The following is a 20,887-nucleotide window of genomic DNA, read 5'->3' as shown; positions in this document are numbered from 1 at the left end:
TCAGTAGCAGCACTCTTTTTCTTGGAGTAGAACTGTTGGAACCCTATTCCTATAAAACGGCCAAACCTCATTTGATTTATGTCTATGCTCTGCTCCTCAGTTATACTGTCCTCCTCTATCAGTGTCTGAATAGTCAAGGTTCCTCCTTCTATGGATCCTCTTCTTGTTTTTTTTTTTTTTTAACAACTGACAATCTTTCACTATCCCTCCTCAGCTGACATGCTTGAAAAAGCCTGATATCACTGGCATCCACCAAACTCTCCCCATATCCACAAGTAAATGGTAGAAAAACATGCCTACTCTGCAAAAGGGTTTCTATCAAACCAAATGAGAGATGACTTTAAAATTACTCTGAAATTACAAACTTATACCGTCTCATTCCCTCCTACTATGGCCACAGAGGAAAAAGCTCATTAAACAGAGGCGAAAACTCGAAAAGCAGTGGCGTTCTACCAGCTTTGTTTTCGAGCTCCCCGAAGCAAGATATGCAATTTTGCATCTCTTGAAGTAAAGCATTAAAATCTGGTGGTGACTGAAGGCAGAATGCAACTATGTGTACTCTAAGGGGTTGGGGGGTGGAATTGGAGTAAATGGAATTATTCTTATAAATCAACAGAAGTAAGCAGAGTTTTGAAATTATGTTACATTTCATTATGGGCATTTAGCAGACACTCTTATCCAGAGCAACTTACACAGGTTACAGTTTTTCCATATCATCCATTTCTACAGCTGGATGTTTGCTGATGTAATTCTGGGTACAGCAGCTGTGCCCTAGCAGGGAATCAAACCAGCAACCATTTGGTTACAAGCCCTGCTCCGTACCACTACGCTACACTGCCAGGGCTGAATATACTGAATGAATACTCTTGGACAGGAATAGAAAAAGTGAAATGCCTACCTAAATATAATCCTCACAGTCAAGCATGCGCTTAACCTCCATGCTAGTCACTTCAAATTCCCACCCACCCCTGCTGTAGAGCTATTGTGTGCTTTCGGGGTGTTGGTGTTTAGGGATTGGGGGGGAGCACTATGATCTCATAGTGTGGAATACAGAGGTGAAACTGCTTCAGGACTTTAAAGTGCTCTGATGTATAAACCGTTTGTGTGATGACTTGGGTCAATCCATTTCATGATGCCCACTATATGGACAAGCTCAATGTCTTCATCATGCATGCTACTGTACCACCAAAGTCCACCTTCCATGGATGAGTATGGGTATGTTTTATTTAGCTGCAAATATATCCATCGTTTCATTTGGTAGACTTTATCCATATCGCTCATGTGCTAGGCCATATCCCTTTATGCAAACTAATTTCAGAAATTGAATCAAACTGTGTAGCTAATGGTTCCTGGCCTGTGCGGTAATTGCATGCAGGGCAACAGCAGGTGCACGGCCTGTTATCACACACAAAATGCTTATGCAAAGAGCAGCACACAAATGTATCCACTGGATAACTGTATGTGTGTGTGTCGCAGCACAGGAATGTATCCTCTGGATAACTGTGTGTGTGTGTGTCTTGCACGGGTTTCTAGGGCCCTAGTTCTCTAGTGTCCTGTTCTGAGGCATTTCAGAATCAACAGCTAGCCCCCCCACCACCACCCCCCGGCCTGTACATTCCCTCAAATGGCTTTATGTACATGATAAATAAGATAAATTGCCCTTTTGGACATGGCGAGAAAAAAAAGAAGATGAAATCAGTTAAAGCCCAGCATGGAAAAATACAGCCTAAAAGATGTCCTCGTTGGGGGAGACGTAACTGACAAGCTGACCGCCGCTCGCGTGGATTGGGGAGGGGTGGGGGGGCAGGGGAGAAAGCTGATTTATCGGACGAGGGAGACAATTGAACACATCTCAGTTGATTTGCGGATGTTCTCACCCTCCTGTCCACCGGCATCAATACTGCCGTCAACACGGATGCCCCTAAATTACTGTTAGCTGCTCGTTATGGCTTCTAAACTCGTCTGGATTGAATCAAGGAGAGATAGAGAGAGAGAGAGAGAAAGAGAGAGAGAGAGAGATGTGTCGGGACGCGCCTCTCCGTATGTCTTTTTGAATGACCTGTCGAGGCAGTATATATCAAGGCTGAGGGGGGATGGGGGGTGGGGAGTAGGGGGGTAAGGGGTTGTAGTTAGGCTGCCGACGGTTTAATCAGGTGCGCATATGATTTACCCTGATTTACCCTCCGGTGTTCAGAGAGAGAGAGGGTGGAGGGACACCAAGGCCACACCTCGTCCTTGTGTTTCCCCAACTCCTCCATCTGAGTGAATTAGAGGGGCTTCAGTCTAATTGTGTTTGCAGCGCATGGTGCAGTGGGGGTGGGGGTGGGGGTGTAGTCGCCTGTGACAACAGGCGCTGTGGTGACACGTCAAAGTCACCGTTGTGCTCGTCTCCGTGACACCCGTTGGAGGTCTGTGCTGCATGAGAGGAGAAGCTGTGCCATGGGTCTTATTTATTTAGCTTTCAACTGTCTGCACTTATCCAGAGAAACAGAAAGACACAACATCGTAGCCTCTAAATGGGTCCAGGGCCTGCTGATTATATCTACATATATTAGCTGTCTATTACTGTTGTAATAGCTCTTTTTGTGTATGTTGTGTATATCTGCAGCCGTACATTCACTGAAACGGCTCAGGTTTTCATAGCTTGCTTGAAGCTCCCGTTGCCGACCATGGAACTGAATTTAGAGTGGTGCGGTTTGACTCCAGTCACTTTATCAGTGTGATACGCAGCTTCTTCACCGCTGTGCTGTGTCTGACTGGGAACTGTGTCCTGATCAGAGTGGGGTGAAACCTGCCAGGTGAAGTGACCTCAGATGACGGAGATGAATGGCATCCCAATAATGGGAAAAACCGTGGGGGCACAACCTCGTCTCAGAAAGGTTCCCCGACTCTGTGGCTGTGCAGCGGGCTTGCACACCCTTGTAACTCTTATCCAGGTGGTGACAGATCTCGTTTCTCTGTAGATTTTTATATATGGGCCAGAGAGCGAGCTCAGTGTCTGTCACATTGCGAAATTCTGCCATTGCCGACATTGCAAGTGTTCTGATTTGGTGGCTCGTTATGGACACCTTTGAAAGAACATGGTCTAAAACTGAACATCCTTAGTCAGCATACAAACACAGACAGCACTGGAACCACCTACACTGAGGCTGAATGGAGCCAAGGAGATGAATATCTGGTCATGGCATTGAATATCTGTGGTTTTCCTTCATTTCAGTATTGCATTCATTTTAATGCAATAAGAAGTGTTAGTGTCAATGAGGGCATAAAGAGTACTTCGTTGTAATAAAGGATTATTGTTTGGAATCTGAGGAAGAAGTCACACTTTGCCATGGGTGAAGGTTCTTGACCCCCCCCCCCCCCCCTTCTTTGGACATCATACATAGGAGTAGAAAAAGGAGGAGATGGGGTGGGGAAGGGATGCTGTGAACAGCTAACACGAGAAGGAAGTGGTGAGTGGGGTTTTTATTCATGTGAAAGTCTGTTAATTGCATAGGGATTGCCTAAAAATTCTCCTCCAGAATCTTTGTTTGGAACTTCAACAAGTTTATTTTTTTGCTGGGAGCCTGCAGCTGTGCATGATTTCCATATGTTCACTCTCAGTCCTTGCAGGAGCTGTTTAGTTGTGTCCATGTCCTGCTGTTTGTGGTTTTCAGTAAATCGGGCAGCACCATGGTTCTATATGGATGTGGAGTGGGGGGGTTAGTCGGGGGGGGCACGTGCGGCCCAGCATCTCTGGCAGTGTGGATCAGAACAGGAAGCAGTCCCGCCAAGGCCTTCAGAGCAACACTGCAGGAGGTAGAAGGAAAGAGCATGCCTGACAGACACTTCCACACAACTCCACAACACCTTGCCACCGTGTTAGTTTTCCAGTGAACATGAAGGAAATGAAAGAAAAAAAGAGAGAAACCTGTGACCCTTGAGCGGGAAAGCTGTCTCTGTTAAAATTGTGGATATTTTCCATCTCTGTGCCACACTGCAGTCATGCTCAGCCTCAGCGCAGTGTGAAAGAGCGCCTCTTCTTTAAAGGAGGTGATTATAACAGGCGGGTGGTGGCGGTTTTTGCGGGGACCAGGGGCCGGCCGACCGGCAGGGCACGCCTCTCTGAAATGGCTTCATCCCCGCTGCAAATGCCCCAAATGGTGAGTCCATGGCCCTGCTGCCTGTTACCTAGACAACCCGTCCGGGTCACCCTGCACCAGTTTCGCTTTGTTAAGCGCGCTTGCTCAGAGACTGGGTCAACCATGCGCAATGTCACAGCCTCCAGGAGTGACTGTTGGAGCAACCGTGACATGACCGCAATTCACAGTTTTTTCTTTGTTGTTGCTGTTGTGTGTGTGTGTGTGTGTGTGTGTTTGTGTGTGTGTGTGTGTGTATGTGTGTATGTGAGAGAGAGAGAGAACTCATGGGGAGGAATAACAGTGACACTATAAAATTCTCTTCCCAGAAGCTTTGAGTAAGGGGATGGCACGTCCACTTCATTGAATTAGCTGTATAGGAACAGGGGGGAGTTTGGGGCAAGGGTAGTGGCGGGGTGCCTGGGGGTGGGGGGAGGGCAAGAGGAAGTGTTGGTATGTATGGTGGTGGTGGTGGCGGGGGGGGTGTTGGGGGTAGGGGGGGGATGGGGGTTGGAGGTTACAGTAGGGATGGTGGATTAATGTGAAGTGCGATATTTGTCATCACTTCTTCACTTAACCACAAAGAGCAGCTCACGCTGACACCGAAAGTCTTTATCTGAGGTGAGGAAGAGCAGCTGTGAAAGGAAGTGTTCTGTAAACGTATCGTTCGATCGAGACACACGCAGAAACCCATTTTCACCTTCGTCTCTGCATGACAGAAGCCCAACGAGAGGCCGGCTCACCGCCTGGTTCTCCAGGGCTCCTGCCCAGGAGAAATGTGTTTATTTACAGTATGGAGATTGTGTTTTTTCCCTCAGGCTATTACTTATACACTCAGGTGGGGTGCCTTAACAATGGCCTTCGTGCTTGAATCTGAGGCGTGGCAGAGGGGTTGCGCTCAGTCCTCTGACAGTGTCAGAGTCTGACACGTGCAAAACGTTCAGCCGGGAGCTCTTTGAAAAAAAAATGGACAGGCAGGCCCATCATGGCAGAGCCCACCGACTCAAAAGAAGGGGAGCAGGGGATGGGGGAGGACTGGGCAGGCGTTGACCAGACAAACAGCCTGCAATGGTTTCATTAACAGGGTCTCCGAAACACAGTTTTTAAGGCCTCTGTCTGTTTTTTACAGGCTGTTAGCGCCACCTGACTACAGTGCTAAGCGAGCCAACATCTTCATCACTAGTGACGCTCAGAAGAGGGCCGGGGGGGTGTTGAATGGTCGGGAGGGGAGGTGTTGGGGGTTGGATTGGGGTCACAGCAAGGTTGATATTGATGACCACTGCAGACGTCCACAGTGAATTACTCCTCAGTTACTCACCCCGGGGGACAGACCGCGGGTAATTTGTCGTAAAGTGCTGGGAGGCTGGCACTTTTCTTGCAGTGCCTGAAAGAGATAGAGTGCTCAGCAAAAAAAAAAAAGACAGAAAAAGAAAGAGAAAAAAAGTCAGGTGGTACTTAACACCAGCTGAGCAGGGCCCTGTTCCTCATAGGGGCTTGACCTCGACTGTCAGACAGGTAGTCTCACCTGATTGGACAGCTAACTGTGGGTGACCTTTTCCAGGTTTAACCTCTTTCCTGTTCATCCGCTGGTGAAATGCGCTTGTCCTTACTTGTGATGATAAAATATGAAACAGTTCTAAAAGAACGAAAAAAAAGTAGAGAGAGCTCAGCTACTCTTTCAGGGATGGGAGGGTGAGGCTTCCAAAATATACAGGCCTATGATGTGTGATCAGTGACTCACTGATCCAAGCCAATCAAAATGTACTCAACATGCTACAGTTGTGATTGGTTCATACAAGTCATTGATATTGTGGCTCCGCCCATGCTGGGGTTCAGAGGCCTCACTCACACATTGCTGCTATTTTAGAATCGCGGTATATCATATTTAGAGCTGTTCCTTAGAGGATGACATAGTGAAGGACAAATATACACTGTTCACAGCCTGTGATCCTTCATGCATAGAGGTCAGCCTGTACAGACATGTACAAGTCATGAAGGAAGCTTTTGCAGAATTTCTACACTCTTATTGAGCTCAATGAAAATATATTGCGCTTTGCATGCTTACCATAGGAAATCCTGTTTCTGCCACTGTTGAGGTTGGAGGTGTTCTATTTGCTGCCCCGTTATGTATATTCATGAAGAGGTGTGGCCAAAAGACAGATTATCAATAGCTACGGTCGCTCAACAATGTGAAAAGAAGAAGCCCCTATATATGGAAGTATGGATGACTTTAGTGAAGCTGAGCTGAATGTATGTTCAGTAAATAGAGTATCTGTCATGTCTGTCTCTTCGTTACGAATCTCTCAGGTTTCATTATGGTTTCGGCCTGTTGCTTTTTTCTGAGGATAAGAAAATAAGATAATAAGTTATGTTAGATAAATGCATGATATTTTTGCATGGTTAGTACAGACCCTGACCTTATCCCTGAAGGAGGTGGGTGTGAGTATGGAATGTTAACAAGGCACAAAACTATCATTAGCAGGGGTGTTGGTGATCTTCACCATTTGGGCTCCATCAGCATGCATCTCAGTTCGGACCGACCCCCCCTAAAGGTGTATAATTTTTAACCCCCCTCTGTCTGTGTCCAGGAAGGACCCTGGAGGAGGATGACCGGTAAGAGCCAGACCAGCAACGTGACCAACAAGACTGACCCCAGGTCGCTCAACTCCCGCGTCTTCATCGGCAACCTCAACACAGCCATCGTCAAGAAGGCCGACATCGAGGTCATTTTCGCCAAGTACGGCAAGATCGTGGGCTGCTCGGTGCACAAGGGCTACGCCTTCGTCCAGTACATGAGCGAGAGGAACGCCCGAGCTGCCGTGGCTGGGGAGAACGCCCGGATCATTGCTGGGCAACCACTCGGTGAGTCGAGGACGGCGTGCTCGAGCCGCCGAGCTCGGCCTCCTTCCTCTTTTATTCTATTATTTATTTCTGGGCTGCAAAGCCACTGTCAACGGTGGGAAACGCTCACTCGAACCTCGACACTGCTGGCGGTTCTCGCTAATGCACTGCCAGATTTTTAGATGTCTCAGACTGCACTTCACTCTTGCTGTTGTGCTGAACAGGGTGCTGTGTGACACAATGGTCAAGTAACAGGCCGGCTTGTGGTGCAGCTTCGGAGTTGCTCGACGGTAACCTCTGGAAACTTTCCAAAATGGCTTTTTGGCCTCTCTAGTCGCAATTTCAGATGCTATTTGTGCAAGCTCCAACAGGGAAGGTGGGAGGCAGGGAGGTGGGGTGGATGGCGGGGGCTCTTAGTCTGAATAAGATCCCCTGTCTCTAAACAGAGGCATTTTAAAAAGGAGGCACAAGGCGTTACAAAACCTTTACCCAGCAACTTGTTATTCACTTGACCTGTTTTATTTGAAAAAAATTTAAGGTTTATTTTTTTTGCAATGCAAATTCCTGATAGAACAAAAAAAGAAATAAAAAAACTTTTTTACATAAGAATGCAGAGATACGCCAAGGGACCTTCATTAAAACCGGAATATGAAAGTTTTTAGAGGAGTAATTGTACGTGCCGTGAACAACGAAACAACGAGAGAGAATGAGGCTCCTAGGTGCCACACAGAGCTCTGAGGCAGGATGCTGTGTCCCAGCTCAAGGTTAGTGAGGTCTGCTCTCTGAGACAGGAAAACTCTCAGCAAGGGCTTGGTTGGGCATACCAAGCATCTGTCAATCGTTGCTGTAAGGTCCATCTTTGTAGCACTGTATGGGCTTTGCCTGTCCAAGCAAACACTTTCACTTAGTTTTAATTTAATTTAAGTTTCACAATAAGAAAAAGATGATTCGTCTCTGTAGAGGGTTACAGATTATCCTTTAAACCTCGCCAAGGTGACAGAGGAAAGGCCGTCTACTGCAGGGCACAGCTTGTGTGCTCTGCACTCCACATGAATCTCCTTTCCCTGCAGATCCTAGAACAGTGGTAGGCAAGTGAACATCTTGCTTGACGTACCCAGCACTGATCGTAGATCAGCAGGGAGCAGCTCTGGTTTTTGTTACCTGTGCTGAATGGGGCTTGAGACAACAGCAAGACACCAGACTGCAGGTTTTCACATTTGCACTATGTTGCATTGACACAAGAGCAATTAATGATATAATGTATTTATGATGTATGTCTGATGTCATGACAAAGATTGTTTTCATGCTCATTGCTGTTGTTCCACAATGATGAAATGTAAGGATTATGTGCAAGGTTCATTCCTCTACACCAGAAACACCTACATCTTCCTTTCTCCCAAAGGCCTGAGCAAGCATTTTAAGTTTGAAAAATCGTTGCCTTCTTCAAACAATGCACAAACCCCCCCTCCCCCACCACACCCTGCCCCCACAGGGAGGGTACAAACCCTATAGACTCGCTCCCATAACTCAACTCAAAGAAAGCATTTAAGGACCCTAATGCATCTCTGTACGGGAATGCAGAAAGGAGATCTTTCATAAGGATATCATTTTTACATATTCTTCAAGGTTAATCAGATCTTCTCCAATTAACTGTGCATAGCAGGCTGTTTTAAAAAGGACACAGGTGCCCAAATGAGAGTTCAGTTAGGGCAGGCAAGAATCATAAATCAATACATCATAAATCACTAATCAGCAGGCTGTCTTTCACAATTCTGCATGTTAAATTATGAGTGTGAGGTGAGCTTCTGGGACGTTGATAAAATAATATTAATAACAATAACGATAATAACAAGATGTATTCCATGAGCACGTTGCTGTCTCTGCCTCAGTTTCCTTCTCATTTGTTTTAGCTCTAATGAAATCCCTGGGATATGTCTCAGCCAGTAGCTGTTTTAAAGAATAGCAAGTAGTTTACCCAACACAGCTCCAGTGCCCTAGCCATAGCACAATGATAGATGAGAATCAAAACCTGTCTCAGAACTCACTTTTATAAATTTGTATTTCACAATATTTGATGTCTTTAACTAATGCTGTCTTTAACTTAAATTGCCTTGTGGCTGTCCTCTTTTTAATCTCTTCATTCTACATCCATTGTCATTTTTATATTGTTTTATCGCACCAGTTGAAAGCATTTTGTGCTGTATGCTTAAGTTTAAGTTAACTTTAAGTTAACTCTGCTTATATATATATATATATATATATATATATATATATATATATATATATATATATATATACAAACACAACAGAAGTACACCCCTGTGCAATATCACTTAAATGTTTAAGGATTCAAAATTGTTTCACCTTACAGTAATTACATTATTTCTAAGTTGAACAGTAGGGTATTTGCTCTTATGTAAAATTAAAAACTAAAAGTTGATTTACTATATTAAAAATACAGGCCCCACAGTAGGAACTCAATGCAGCAAAAGTCAGTACACTGAGATTCAAGTATTTTATTTTTTCAATACTTCATATGTCCACCTTTATTTTTGATGACAGACTCAATCCTCCTCAGCTGCTCTTTGCTGGAGGGGTTGTGTTGCTCTCTTTAAAATACCCCAAAGGTGTTCTATTGGATTCAAGTCAGGCGACATACTTGGCCAGGTCATAGTTTTCACTTTTTTCTTCTTTAGAAACTCTAGCGTGATTTTGGCAGTGTACTTTGGATCGTTATCATGCTGGAATATTCCTCTTCTGCCATCACAGGTTTTCTAACGTGTGTTAGTGATCACAGGTGTATTCACTTTTGTTGCATTGAGTTTCTACTTTGAGGCCTGTATTTTCAATATAGTCTTCCTAAAGTATTTGTTTTTGATTGTTCATAAGAGGAAATACTCTACTTGTCATTTTAGAAATAATGCAATTATTGAGCGGTGATACAATTTTGAATCATTTGACATTTTTGTGAAATTGCACAGCGGTGAACTCACTTCTGTCATATATATATATATATATATATATATATATATATATATATATATATATATATACATATATATATATATATATATATCAATACTGGAGTAAACCTTATTCGGAAAACTGCACATCAAACAGATCAATCAATCGAAAAAAAAAAAAAAGAATTACTTTAGCAGCATGAGATCGGGCCTACAGCACACCACAAAAGACACTAAAGGAGCAATTGTTATGTTCATGTCAGCAGCTCAAAACCAGAAAGAAAAGGAGAGTTTACCATCCCAGCACGCAGACAGCACTTCTTCAAAACCACAAACGTTTTTGAAGTTCAAGCTGATTGTTTGTCAGTTTGCAGAATTTAATATTCAGGTCTTGATCATATCACAAAGACAGATACCCAAGTCTTGTTTACAGAGAGAGACAGAGAGAGGGGGAATGAAAAAGTAGAAAACCCAAAACTTAGAGAGAAAAGAAAAAAAAAAAAAAAGACTACTGTATTGGGCTGTATTTATTTAAGATGTTTGATCCAAGTGGACTCTCCAAGTGGAGAGTCTCTTCTCCACTCTTAACGGTAAAGGTTGCACGAAATCACCCTGTTAGCCGGGGTGGAACAGTTATGTGCGCATCCTGATACGCTTAGAGCGGCTACGACTGATGGGCGAGGGTTAAACTATAACAGAGCCAGTGATGTTAAAAGCAACCGGCGTCCTTCTCCTCGGACGGGACCGGAGGCTTGGTGCTCGGCGCTCGGCGCAGGTGTCTGTGCCCGCTAATGGAATTCATGCTCCGCTGTTCGATAGGATCGCAAACCTGCTCTGCCCCGACTCGATAAAGCGCGGCTCGTCCCCGCCTTCCACCCCCCTCTGGAGCCGCGGCGGACGTCACGGAGAGAGGTCCGCCGGATGTTACATATTAATGTCCCCGGACATTCGGCTTCTGATAAGCAGTCCCCAGAAAAAAAAATCGTTTAAAAAGGAAACCTGCTCCTCTCCTTTTCCCGCACGAAACAAACCAATCTCGCCGCCGTTTTTTTCCTGTGTCAGACGCGCGGCTGAATACAAATGTCTGAGCTGTTCAATTTTCAATTACCTGCGCCACAGCCGAGCCAACGGCTCCAAACCCCACGTCCTGTCACTTCAATCAGCCCAGGTATGAGCTGTCATTTGGCTGAAATGGAACTTTGATTAACACAGACCGCCCCTGAATGGGACTTGAGTTTCTCCTCATTAGAACTGTGGTTGGTATGTGTACATGGAGCTGATGTGAGAAGTGTTCTGTATGTATGTGTGTGTGTGTGTGTGTGTGTGTGTGTGTGTGTGTGTGTGAGAGCATGCACAGGCGTGAGTGCACGTGTGAGTGTGCCTACACTCATGTTCTATTGTACTGCAAGTCACTCTGGATAAGAGCATCTCCTAAATGAATGTAATGTAATTTAATGTCTTGTAATGTAATGTGCATGTCCTCAAGTGTGTACCGACTTGTGTGAGTGTGAAGGCATGCATTTGTTTGCTTGTGTGTGTGTGTGTGTGTGTGTGTGTGTGTTTGGGTATGTCTGTGTCATACAGCCTGTGTGATTCACATTTTTTTCCATGCTAAAGGTCAAAGCATATTAATGTCACAGAAATTCAATTGCCTTATACACACAATCACTCAATTTATGAATCACGCCTTGGAGAAACAGCAGAACATAAATTCCCAGCTGGCAGTGAAGTGTAGTTTCACACTTATCCTGCTGGACATGCATGAGTTTAATTCACGTGACTGGCAGTCGCAGTAAATCAAACTTTATTTTGGTAAATAGGGCTTTAAACGCAATATATTAGCTGTCATGGAGGAGACACCCCATAGTCTGCTTATTCCAGAGAAAATAGACAGAGTCTGAAGGATTTTAATTTGTGCAGACACAGCCTTGCATGTAAAAAGAATTATGGGCCTCTGACATTAATTAATGGACCTATGTTTTTTACACCACTAAATAATTTTCTTTCCGGGGTTTTGCATAAATATCAACCAAACCTAATACATTTTGTGATGCGTTATTTCTTGAAGAGAACCTGTCATGTGTCACTGATGTGTGGATGGACTGTTTAGTGGTAGAGTTGAAGTGCGATACATATGACCATTTTCGGATAATTATGATAGCACACGTTAAGACATTTTACTTCAATTGAAATATGCTTTTACAAATGAAATTAATTTGTTTTATGGAGGTGTGATGCATAAACAAGTTTAATAATTAGTCGTATTTGTTATTTCATTAGCAAGACTGACTCTGTAGATGAACATTAATTGCTCTTACAACTGCCACTCAAAGTGGAATCGTGAGTGCGACTTCATTTTGAAAATTAAAAGCAAAAACTGAATAATGCCATCCAGAGATGGAGAGTTATGTACTATGGTTCTGCTAATGTACATTTAATGTGGAAAATGCAATTTTAAAATGTTAAAGCACACTCTAAATTGCTAATAACAACATGGCCCATAAAAAATAGACACTGAGAATATGTAAAAGGCCAAGGTAATATCCTCACGCCTCACAATAATCTACCCTTCCTGAATTTGTTTTGTTTTGTTTTCTAAAAAAAAGTAAAAAAAAAAAAAAAAAAAAAAGATGAAAACCTGGTGCTTCTTAATCATCTCTTCTTTTTCTGCCCAGACTAGATGTCCTCCTCTGTCTATATCTCTCTCAGTCTCTGACATTTGCTCAGTCTATCTTTCTGTGCTCTGCTCACTCTCCCCATCTCTCTCTCCATCATTCTCTCTGTCTCTGTTGGTCTCTCTCCCTTTCTGTCTCCCTCTGTCGGTCTTTCTCTCCCTTTTCCCTCTGTCTCTATTCCTCTCTCTGCCTTTCTCTCTCTCTGTTGTTGTCTCACTCTCCTTTCTCTCTGTCTCTGTTTCTCTCACTCTCTCTCCCTTTCTCTGTCTCTTTTGGTCTTTCTCCCTTTCTCTCTCTGTTACTGTCTGTCTCTCTCTCTTCATCTCAGTCTTGCAGTCTGTTATTCCCTCTGTGTTTGTGTGCCAATCACGCCCTTCCTTTCTATCTGTGTCACATTACCTTTTTGATTTACCTATTGTTGTTGTTTCTCCACAAGCCCTCACCTGTGTCTGATGTCACCACCATGTTTCTGTCCTGTGTAACATGAAAAATTGTGTGGCTGTCTGTATAAAATATGATATAATGTAATATTTTTTTTGAAAAAAAAAAACAAAAAAAAACAATCAGATCTGCACAAGGCCTAAGAGATATAAGAAGTGGAAAGACCCCCTACTTGTCACTAAAAACTGGGGACAGCAAAGGAAGAGATAATCTTGAGAGCTGTCGTTTCTAATTTTAGAGACTGTGCACACCATGGAAACAGTGATTTCCTTGACCATTAACATCCACAGACTGTATCCCATGATCCCACAGGGGTTTACATCCCCTCACCATGAAGTAAAGGACTCTTGCTCTTTGCACAAGAAAAAAAAAACAATAAAGCTGGAAAACCAAAGATCAACCTGTATTAAAGAGTCAGTGCCACTGTATTTTCATACTGTATCAAGAGGTGTAGAAAGAGGGAGAGAGAGAGAGAGAAATCTGTTGCAAGATGATGCATAGGTATGTTGTCAAGAGTAGTGTTTGATCTTTTTGCCTTAGTTTGTATCTATTGCTCACTCAGGGGAAACAGGAAAGCTTTAATGCTTTCATCGCATAAATCCATCCTTGCAGCATGAGAGAAGGGCCTGCAAAACTCCAGCAAAACACTGCCGAATTCCATTACTTTCATTGGCGAATTTACAGTTTTACGCCAAGTCAATAAAAGAGAACCTGTGAGATCCACTAAGGCGTTTCGGGACAAACACTGCGGTTCAGCCCTTATTACAGGCAGTCTGGGCAAAATGTAGAATATGTATAAAATAACAATATAAAATACGTAAAATATGGCTGGCAAATAATTTACATGCAACCCATAAGAGGAGGGAATGGGTTACATTTTTCATGAATGAAAAATTAGGCTTAAGGTTACACAGTGTCAGACATGTAAACCTCAACCATATTTAAGGGGGTCAAAAAAGGGCGAAGGTGAACCAAAGGTGAGTCCAGTGCCTAATGCCTCATTGCCCCACTGCTCCATCTATGTCCTTAACTTGGCCCTATGCGACACTGTCCTTCACCAAGGTAGTCTTTTGAGGACTCTGGCTTCTACTGTACACCATTCTTGGAGCTGCATATCAAGAGATTGTTTGATTAGATATCTGCATGGTTACTAGTGTTGAACAGGTGACTCTCAGCTCTGTATTCATACCATTGTCTGCAGTTATGTATCTAAGATGCAGCTTGTTCATGTTGGGATGTTCCTTGTGCAACACTTCTGTGTCCAGGATTATGCTTCCAGGTTGTGCTGTGGAAGCTATGGATGTCATGTCTTTGGCCCATCCCCTGTGTTAGCATGAATGATGGATCAGGGAATTGAAACAACCAAATTTTAAGTGCTGGCCACATTGAGCTGCACATTCTGGTCAATAAGCAGTTACCTGTGGTAGCACCACCTCTGTCAGGTGTGAATATGGCTGTGACTCTGGCGGTGAAGAGAGCTAGCGGGGTACCTCTATATTCTCACCAAGTCCACTGAATGCACACATCGTTTCTGTATAATTCATGGCCTACCCTCCCCCCTCCAATTTCTGCTGAAGAAAAAGTTCACACTCCAGCAGATGATTAAATATAAATAGAAGATCATAAAATCACTCTCTTTATTAAACAAATTTCAGGCCTTTCCCCATATGCGTCATGCACTCCCAGCTAACAGGGCCATGGCCTGTTTACCTTGGTAAATCTGTACTAGTTATGTTAATATTCAGAAAAAAATACAAATGGACACATATTTCAAGCAATATCCTGATGATGCAGTATGATAAGTACGTATCAAAATGTGCTTTTGTCAAAGCTTCAGCATGTACCTACTTATTATTGTCATTTAGTAGATACTTTTATCCTGAGCAACTTATATCACTTATAATTTTGCATGTTATCCCTTTACACAGCTGGATATTTACTGAGGCGATTCTGGGTCAAACACCTTGCCCAGGCTTTCAGTGGCAGCCCCCAGCAGGGAATCAAACTTAGCGCTTTACTGCACTGATTCATTGTACTCAGTCCATCACTGTTCAACGTATTATACTGAGCTAATAAATATCGCTCTGTCACACAGCGGGAAAGGTTAATTACAGGATATGAGTTACTGGCCGGGAGGGAAATGATGTATGTGTGAAAGCAGTGATGAAGCATGAGTTATATAAATTTAGGGTTTTGGATGCTAATTGGGTGATAGCACATCTGTTGTGTTTCTCTTCCAGGAAGAGACAAATTAGAGTACCTTGAACATCAAAAATAGAAAAGGGAGTGACTAAGAAAAGAAAGTGGTGAGACCTTAGAACTTCACAAACTTCACAAGAGAAGCATGAAAGATTTTTTTTTTCCTTGTCTGATCTGTGCATTGGACAGTGATGTATGAACGAGGCCACCAGAAATGGTTTAGGCTTTAACAGCAGACAAATGTTTGAAGATGATTGTGGTGGCCCAGAATCCTGGACAAGGTAATATATGAAGAATCTTTTACCTGCTGCTGAAATTGGCAATACGAACATTTTTTACCTTATTCATAAGAAAGTTTTGTTTGAAAATGAACGACATGGATAACTTACATTTTAGTTATGATGAAGTAAGTGGGTGAGTTTATTGTAGAATAAAGCACAAATGCTATACAGTAATTGGCATGGAAGGCTGAAGTGGTCATCATCTCCATATCCTTTAGATTCCTTTTATAATGAGTTTGTCCCAGTGTTATCTTTGGCTCTTTCCCGAACCCCTGACCCCTCCTCTACTCATCTCATTGATGAAGTGTGCACTCCATTGGGAGGGGTGAGAGGGGCTAGATTTTGACACCTCTTGAGTGTGTGGAGTAGGCTCTTGCAACCCCCTGGGGAGAAAGTGACATCTCTACCACACTGTTAAAACAAAGTGTCTCAAAACCCTTAAAATAAGCTGTCACCAATTTAAGAGGTTTTGAGACACCAATTTAAAAGCGGCTTTTTAAAAGACATTCCTGCACAGCCGCACTGAGGTTTTGAAAAACAGTGGAATCTTGCCTTGTCAAAGAAGGATGTGTGGCAAAAAAACAGCATATTCTGCTTATTCAATATGGATGAATATTAATGTAAACAACTTTATCGGATGTGCTGAAATTAGTGTATTTCCCAGCATGCAGTTTTGTCAAAACTGCTGTGGTGGGGGCGTTTTCTCTGTACTTTGCGGGCATGCTGTGTAATTTCAGTTTTGACGGTTGACTATTTTTTCAATTTGTAGCCTACTCCTTTGACGGTTTACTAGGCTTCTCTGTCAGTTTTGTGTCACCGTCATATTTCTGCATGCAGACATCACTTGGCGAAAAGGCTCGAGAGGAAGGAAGCAAGAAAATAAGGATTGATTTAATGATCTGTCCCAAACGACAGCTCCGGAGTGGCGACGCGTGCACGTGTACATGAGCTGAAATACCTGAATGGAGCGCAGCTTTCATAACAGAAAAATTGATAACATGATTATTATGGATGCCACTTCACTACTAACTACGATGTAAAAGGCAAAAACAAATTTCCGACAGCGCGCGCGCGCTGTAGAAACACAAATTGCATCAACCACAAACTGTGCATGATATGCAAATTAACCGAATTACCGAGAAAAAAAATGCTCGTAAAAGTGGTTAATATTTCAGAAGCTACACTACAGCCGTTCTGTGACAGTTGGGCCTTTGCAATGTGTGCCGAGACATATTTTTCTATATATATATATATATATATACACACTCACTCCAACGAGAGTGACTATGGCTCGCCTTTGTCACATGCAGAATGTATTCAACTATTCGAGTTCGTAATGCATTAAAAATGTACATCTTCGATATGTTCACTTTAAGATTGCAGCCATGACTACGTGTCTTTTAGCTGCTGGTTAAGTAATAAACCCATCTAGGCAGAGTATGCCCTCAAAGTTCAAATTCATCCTCCTCTATTATTTTTGTTCAGGTTATGCAATTCAAGGAGCAAAGCATAACTATACCCTCAAGGAAGGTTATAAGTCTTACAGGCTAGTCAAAACCACAATGACATCTTTTCAGCTGCGTAGATGAACCCAGGAACTAGGAAAGTCTGTTTTATTCTGATAAATTAAACATGCAGCGATTCCACTTAGTGCGTGGCTGTAATTGGACACTATAGTACAGTGGGTAGGAAAACGTATTCCGCACCTCGACAGTCACGGTATCCTACATACACAGATCCTTCCCATCTCTATGCAGAACGGATCGGACGTATCTGCTATAGGTAGCTCAGCTCCCCTCGTTTGAAAACTCCTGCTTCCCTCGTGGAAAGGAAATTTTAATTCACCACGAAACCTGACTCGGTAACAAGTGCCTTAAGAGGGGCATAATGAAAGATTTGGTCCTCGGTGATGCGTTTCGCGAGGAGACCGGGAGCACTGGCTGGGGCAAAACAGCGACGGCGTCGACTCTGCGGCGCTCGGAGAAATTAATTGCGGCGGAATGCCGGTGCTGATTGACAGAGCGCACGCCGGAGTCCGTGAACCGGGAGCAGCGCGTCGAGTGAATAATAAAATAAACAGCCAGGGTTTAAAATAACGTCCTCGCCTTTTTTAAATACAAAAGTAGGTCGGCAATAATAGAGTGCGCCGTGTGTACTAAAGTCGCATAAAAGTTAAGTAGCTTAAACCTTTGGCAGAAAAAAAGAGCTTCAAATGACTGCTTATGGTTTATAAGAGCTCCCGTAGCTCAAAGCTCAATGCCTTATTAAAACCCTAAAACGCCCGGCTCTATGGAATGTACTGTGAGGTTTCCTAGGAGATAAAAGCTTCCATTATTGCTCTCTCAAAAGTGCGTCAAAATTCCACCATGTGCTCTTCTGTCTCTAATTAAGGCTGAAGGTACATTTGTGCGCCCATAATGAGGGCTGACGGTACTTTTGTGTGTCTGTAATGACAGCCGAAGCTACATTTGCGTGTCTGTAATGGTAGCTGGAAGTGCATTTGTGTGTCTGTCGCGATTGCTTGAAGGTGCATTTTGGTGTGTGATGATTGCTGAAGGCACATAAAGTAAAATTGGGTCACTGCAGGGTCAACCTCCTGATACAATGGCAGTATGTCCGTCAGAAACGTATGTCTTTCAAGTCACTTTCTGATACTTCTAACCAAATCAGTTTATCTTTTAAGACTGAAATTGTTTTGTGTGTGTTTGTGTGTGTGTGTGCGATTGTGTGTGTGATTATGTGTATGCACATGTGTATTCCATGGGAATGTTAAAACAGCCAATAGCAGAAAGGCGGTACCAGGCGACCATTCACAGAAGTGGTCAGTGAACTCAGCAGGCTAGTTATTGGATTCATTGAGAAGAAGTTGTACCCTCAATATTGAAAGGTTGCTGGTTCAATTCCCCTGTTGGTGCAATGCTGTTGTGCTGTTGGACAAGGTACTTAACCCAAAATTGCCTCAGTAAATACCCAGCTGTGTAAATGGATAACATATAAAAATTGTAACCTGTGTAAGTTGCTCTGGATAAGAGCATCCACTAAATGACAACATAATGTAATGCAATGTAATGTAACATTGTGGCAATGCAGTGGCCAGCACAGAACCCCAACCTCAACCTGGCAGACAGGCCCGGCACAAGGAGAAAATACAGAGGGATTACCTGCAATCTACGGGTGTGTGGGGGGTTCAGACTGGAATGCAGAATTAAGGGAAGGCCATCTGCAGTAGTAGAGTTTATTAATGCTTTAAAGGAGGAGCAGAGCACAATACCACCAGCTTTCTACCAGAAATGAATAGACAGCCTTTAATGAAGTACAGAAGCAGTCAATAAGACCAACACACTATTCATGGAATAAAGACATGTTTTATTCATGTCTACCTGTTTCCCATGATGGCTAATATATACACCCCCTGAGGGTCTGCTGATCTCACTGTTACAATGGTTGATGCTGTGCAGGTTCTGTGGTTACTGGATAGGCACTTGAAACCCATGGGTTTGAGAGGCAAGATATGCATGCGATGAACAACAGGATAGAACTGTGACCCCCCAAGACAGACAATGCTCAGCTAGAGTTTACATTCATTGAATTGTAGCCTCAGACAGTTTACATAAAATTGCATTACACTTGGTTTACATCATTGTATTTCTCATTGGATTTTTCTGTAAGCCACCCTTGATAAGGGAACATGTCAAAAAACATTAATAATTAATAAAGATACTGTAGGAATACCATGACATTTAATTAAAAGCCCGTTTTTTTCCTTCAGTTAAACAGCATAATAAAATGTTCCTGGCAGAAGTGATGATGGGTTTGATACGCAGTTAAATTGGTTGGATTTTCCTCCTCTAGTCTCACTCAATCGTGAAGCACCACTGACAGAGATAAGGGATTATAATAATGGTATCTGCAACATATGAAGCTGTCATGTGGATTGACTATTTGACTATTTATCATTTTGACCTTTTATCTTTTTGATTTAATACAGACACTGGAAAACAGTTCACACAGTGGTTCGCATCACAGATCAAACCGATCACCCACTTGTTAGTTGACCGCTTACAACGCTTGTGCCTGGTCTGACACTGCAGCCACATCTGTTGCTGTGACATCACCAAACGAAGTGACAGACATTATTGGTAAGGGGACACGAGTGCCACAGATTGTGCAATCGAGTTCGCAGCGGGAACCGATCCGTCTTCAGCGCCACGCCGTTACCGTAACGAGGACCTGAGCACCGCCCCCGGAAACGGGCCCTCACAGCGGCAGAAAGGGGATGTAGAGTGTGTCAAACGCTGTTACAGTTCCTCTTATGAATCCAATAAATCCCCATCCCCATCCCCCCTAGCCCCCTCCCACTCCTCCCACTCCCCTCAGATTAGACAGGGAGTCTGGGGTAAATCAGATTCTCTTATGAATTCAATAAATCGGAATTGTCTGGTTTCATTTCTTGGGCGCCTCACCACCCACCCCCTTGGCAAAGAGGGGATCTCTGGTCGTTTTGCTGCTCTTATGAATACAATAACTCTAATTTCTCCAGGTTCATATGTTGAGTAATTCCTCCTTATTACACCCCTACCCCCATCCTGTCCCGTGACCAGACGAGTCCCCATTACTTCATGTATGTCTCAGCCTGCAGGTTTAGAAACTGTGTTCCCAAGCATAGTGGTAGGGTTTGTATTATTAAAGTAGACATAGTTTTTGAGGTCACATATATCCCTTTTTTAGCTTTTGTTTTCTCTTGCAAAAAAAGAAGAAACAAATTACCTCAAAATACAAAATTTCAAGCCAAACCGAAGCACTAAAGACCCGACTCCTCCAGATAAATAAAGACACATTAGCGATGCTTGTTGCCATGTGTTTTGTTGATTTGTTTTGTTGGCCGTGCCTTACACTGTATAAAATGAGCAGCAAATTGACTTGTGAGAGGTTTGATAGTCCTATTGTTTACAGCTGAGAGTTAAGTAAGTGGAAATAAAACATTCTCTCTTTTTCTTCAGTTACTGTGATTTACAGGAATAAAACAGTTACTTTCTTTGGATGAAGAGAATCAGCCTTAAATGTGAATCAAGGCAGCTCATCTATTTTCAGTGACTGAGAGTTAAAAAAAAAAAAACAGGAGACAGGATTGATAAAGGAGAGCCTCTTAGATTCCTTTAGAGTATGAGGCAATGCACTGACTCATATCTTATTTTTCAGCAGGGAAGGTAATGGAAGTCATATTTATTTTCAGGATCAGATCCCTTGTACACCATGATGCTGTTCATAGCATTGACGGGAAAGGCACAAAAAAATCGAGGCTTGGTGGTGACTTGGTGCAGTATGTGTTAATGCTTAGTCAGAAAGGAACCAGGAACAGTGGAGGAATG

General features: G+C 43.2%; 1 protein-coding gene across 2 annotated transcripts in view; it reads left to right on the top strand.

Moving 5' to 3' along the window:
• The window catches only part of LOC118769783 (RNA-binding Raly-like protein), a 158,894-nt gene that overhangs the window by 62,287 nt on the left and 75,720 nt on the right, over positions 1 to 20,887 (top strand). For both annotated transcript variants that reach the window (XM_036517104.1, XM_036517113.1), the window contains one exon: positions 6,707 to 6,980. In XM_036517104.1, coding sequence (XP_036372997.1) covers positions 6,725 to 6,980 — 256 coding nt within the window. In that variant the 5' untranslated portion in view covers positions 6,707 to 6,724. The remainder of the gene's footprint in view (positions 1 to 6,706; positions 6,981 to 20,887) is intronic.

The sequence above is a fragment of the Megalops cyprinoides genome, chromosome 2 (assembly GCF_013368585.1).
Source record: "Megalops cyprinoides isolate fMegCyp1 chromosome 2, fMegCyp1.pri, whole genome shotgun sequence".
NCBI classification, from domain to species: domain Eukaryota; kingdom Metazoa; phylum Chordata; class Actinopteri; order Elopiformes; family Megalopidae; genus Megalops; species Megalops cyprinoides.
The sequence above is the reverse complement of the archived record's forward strand: the minus strand, read 5'-3'. Positions and strand labels throughout refer to the sequence as shown.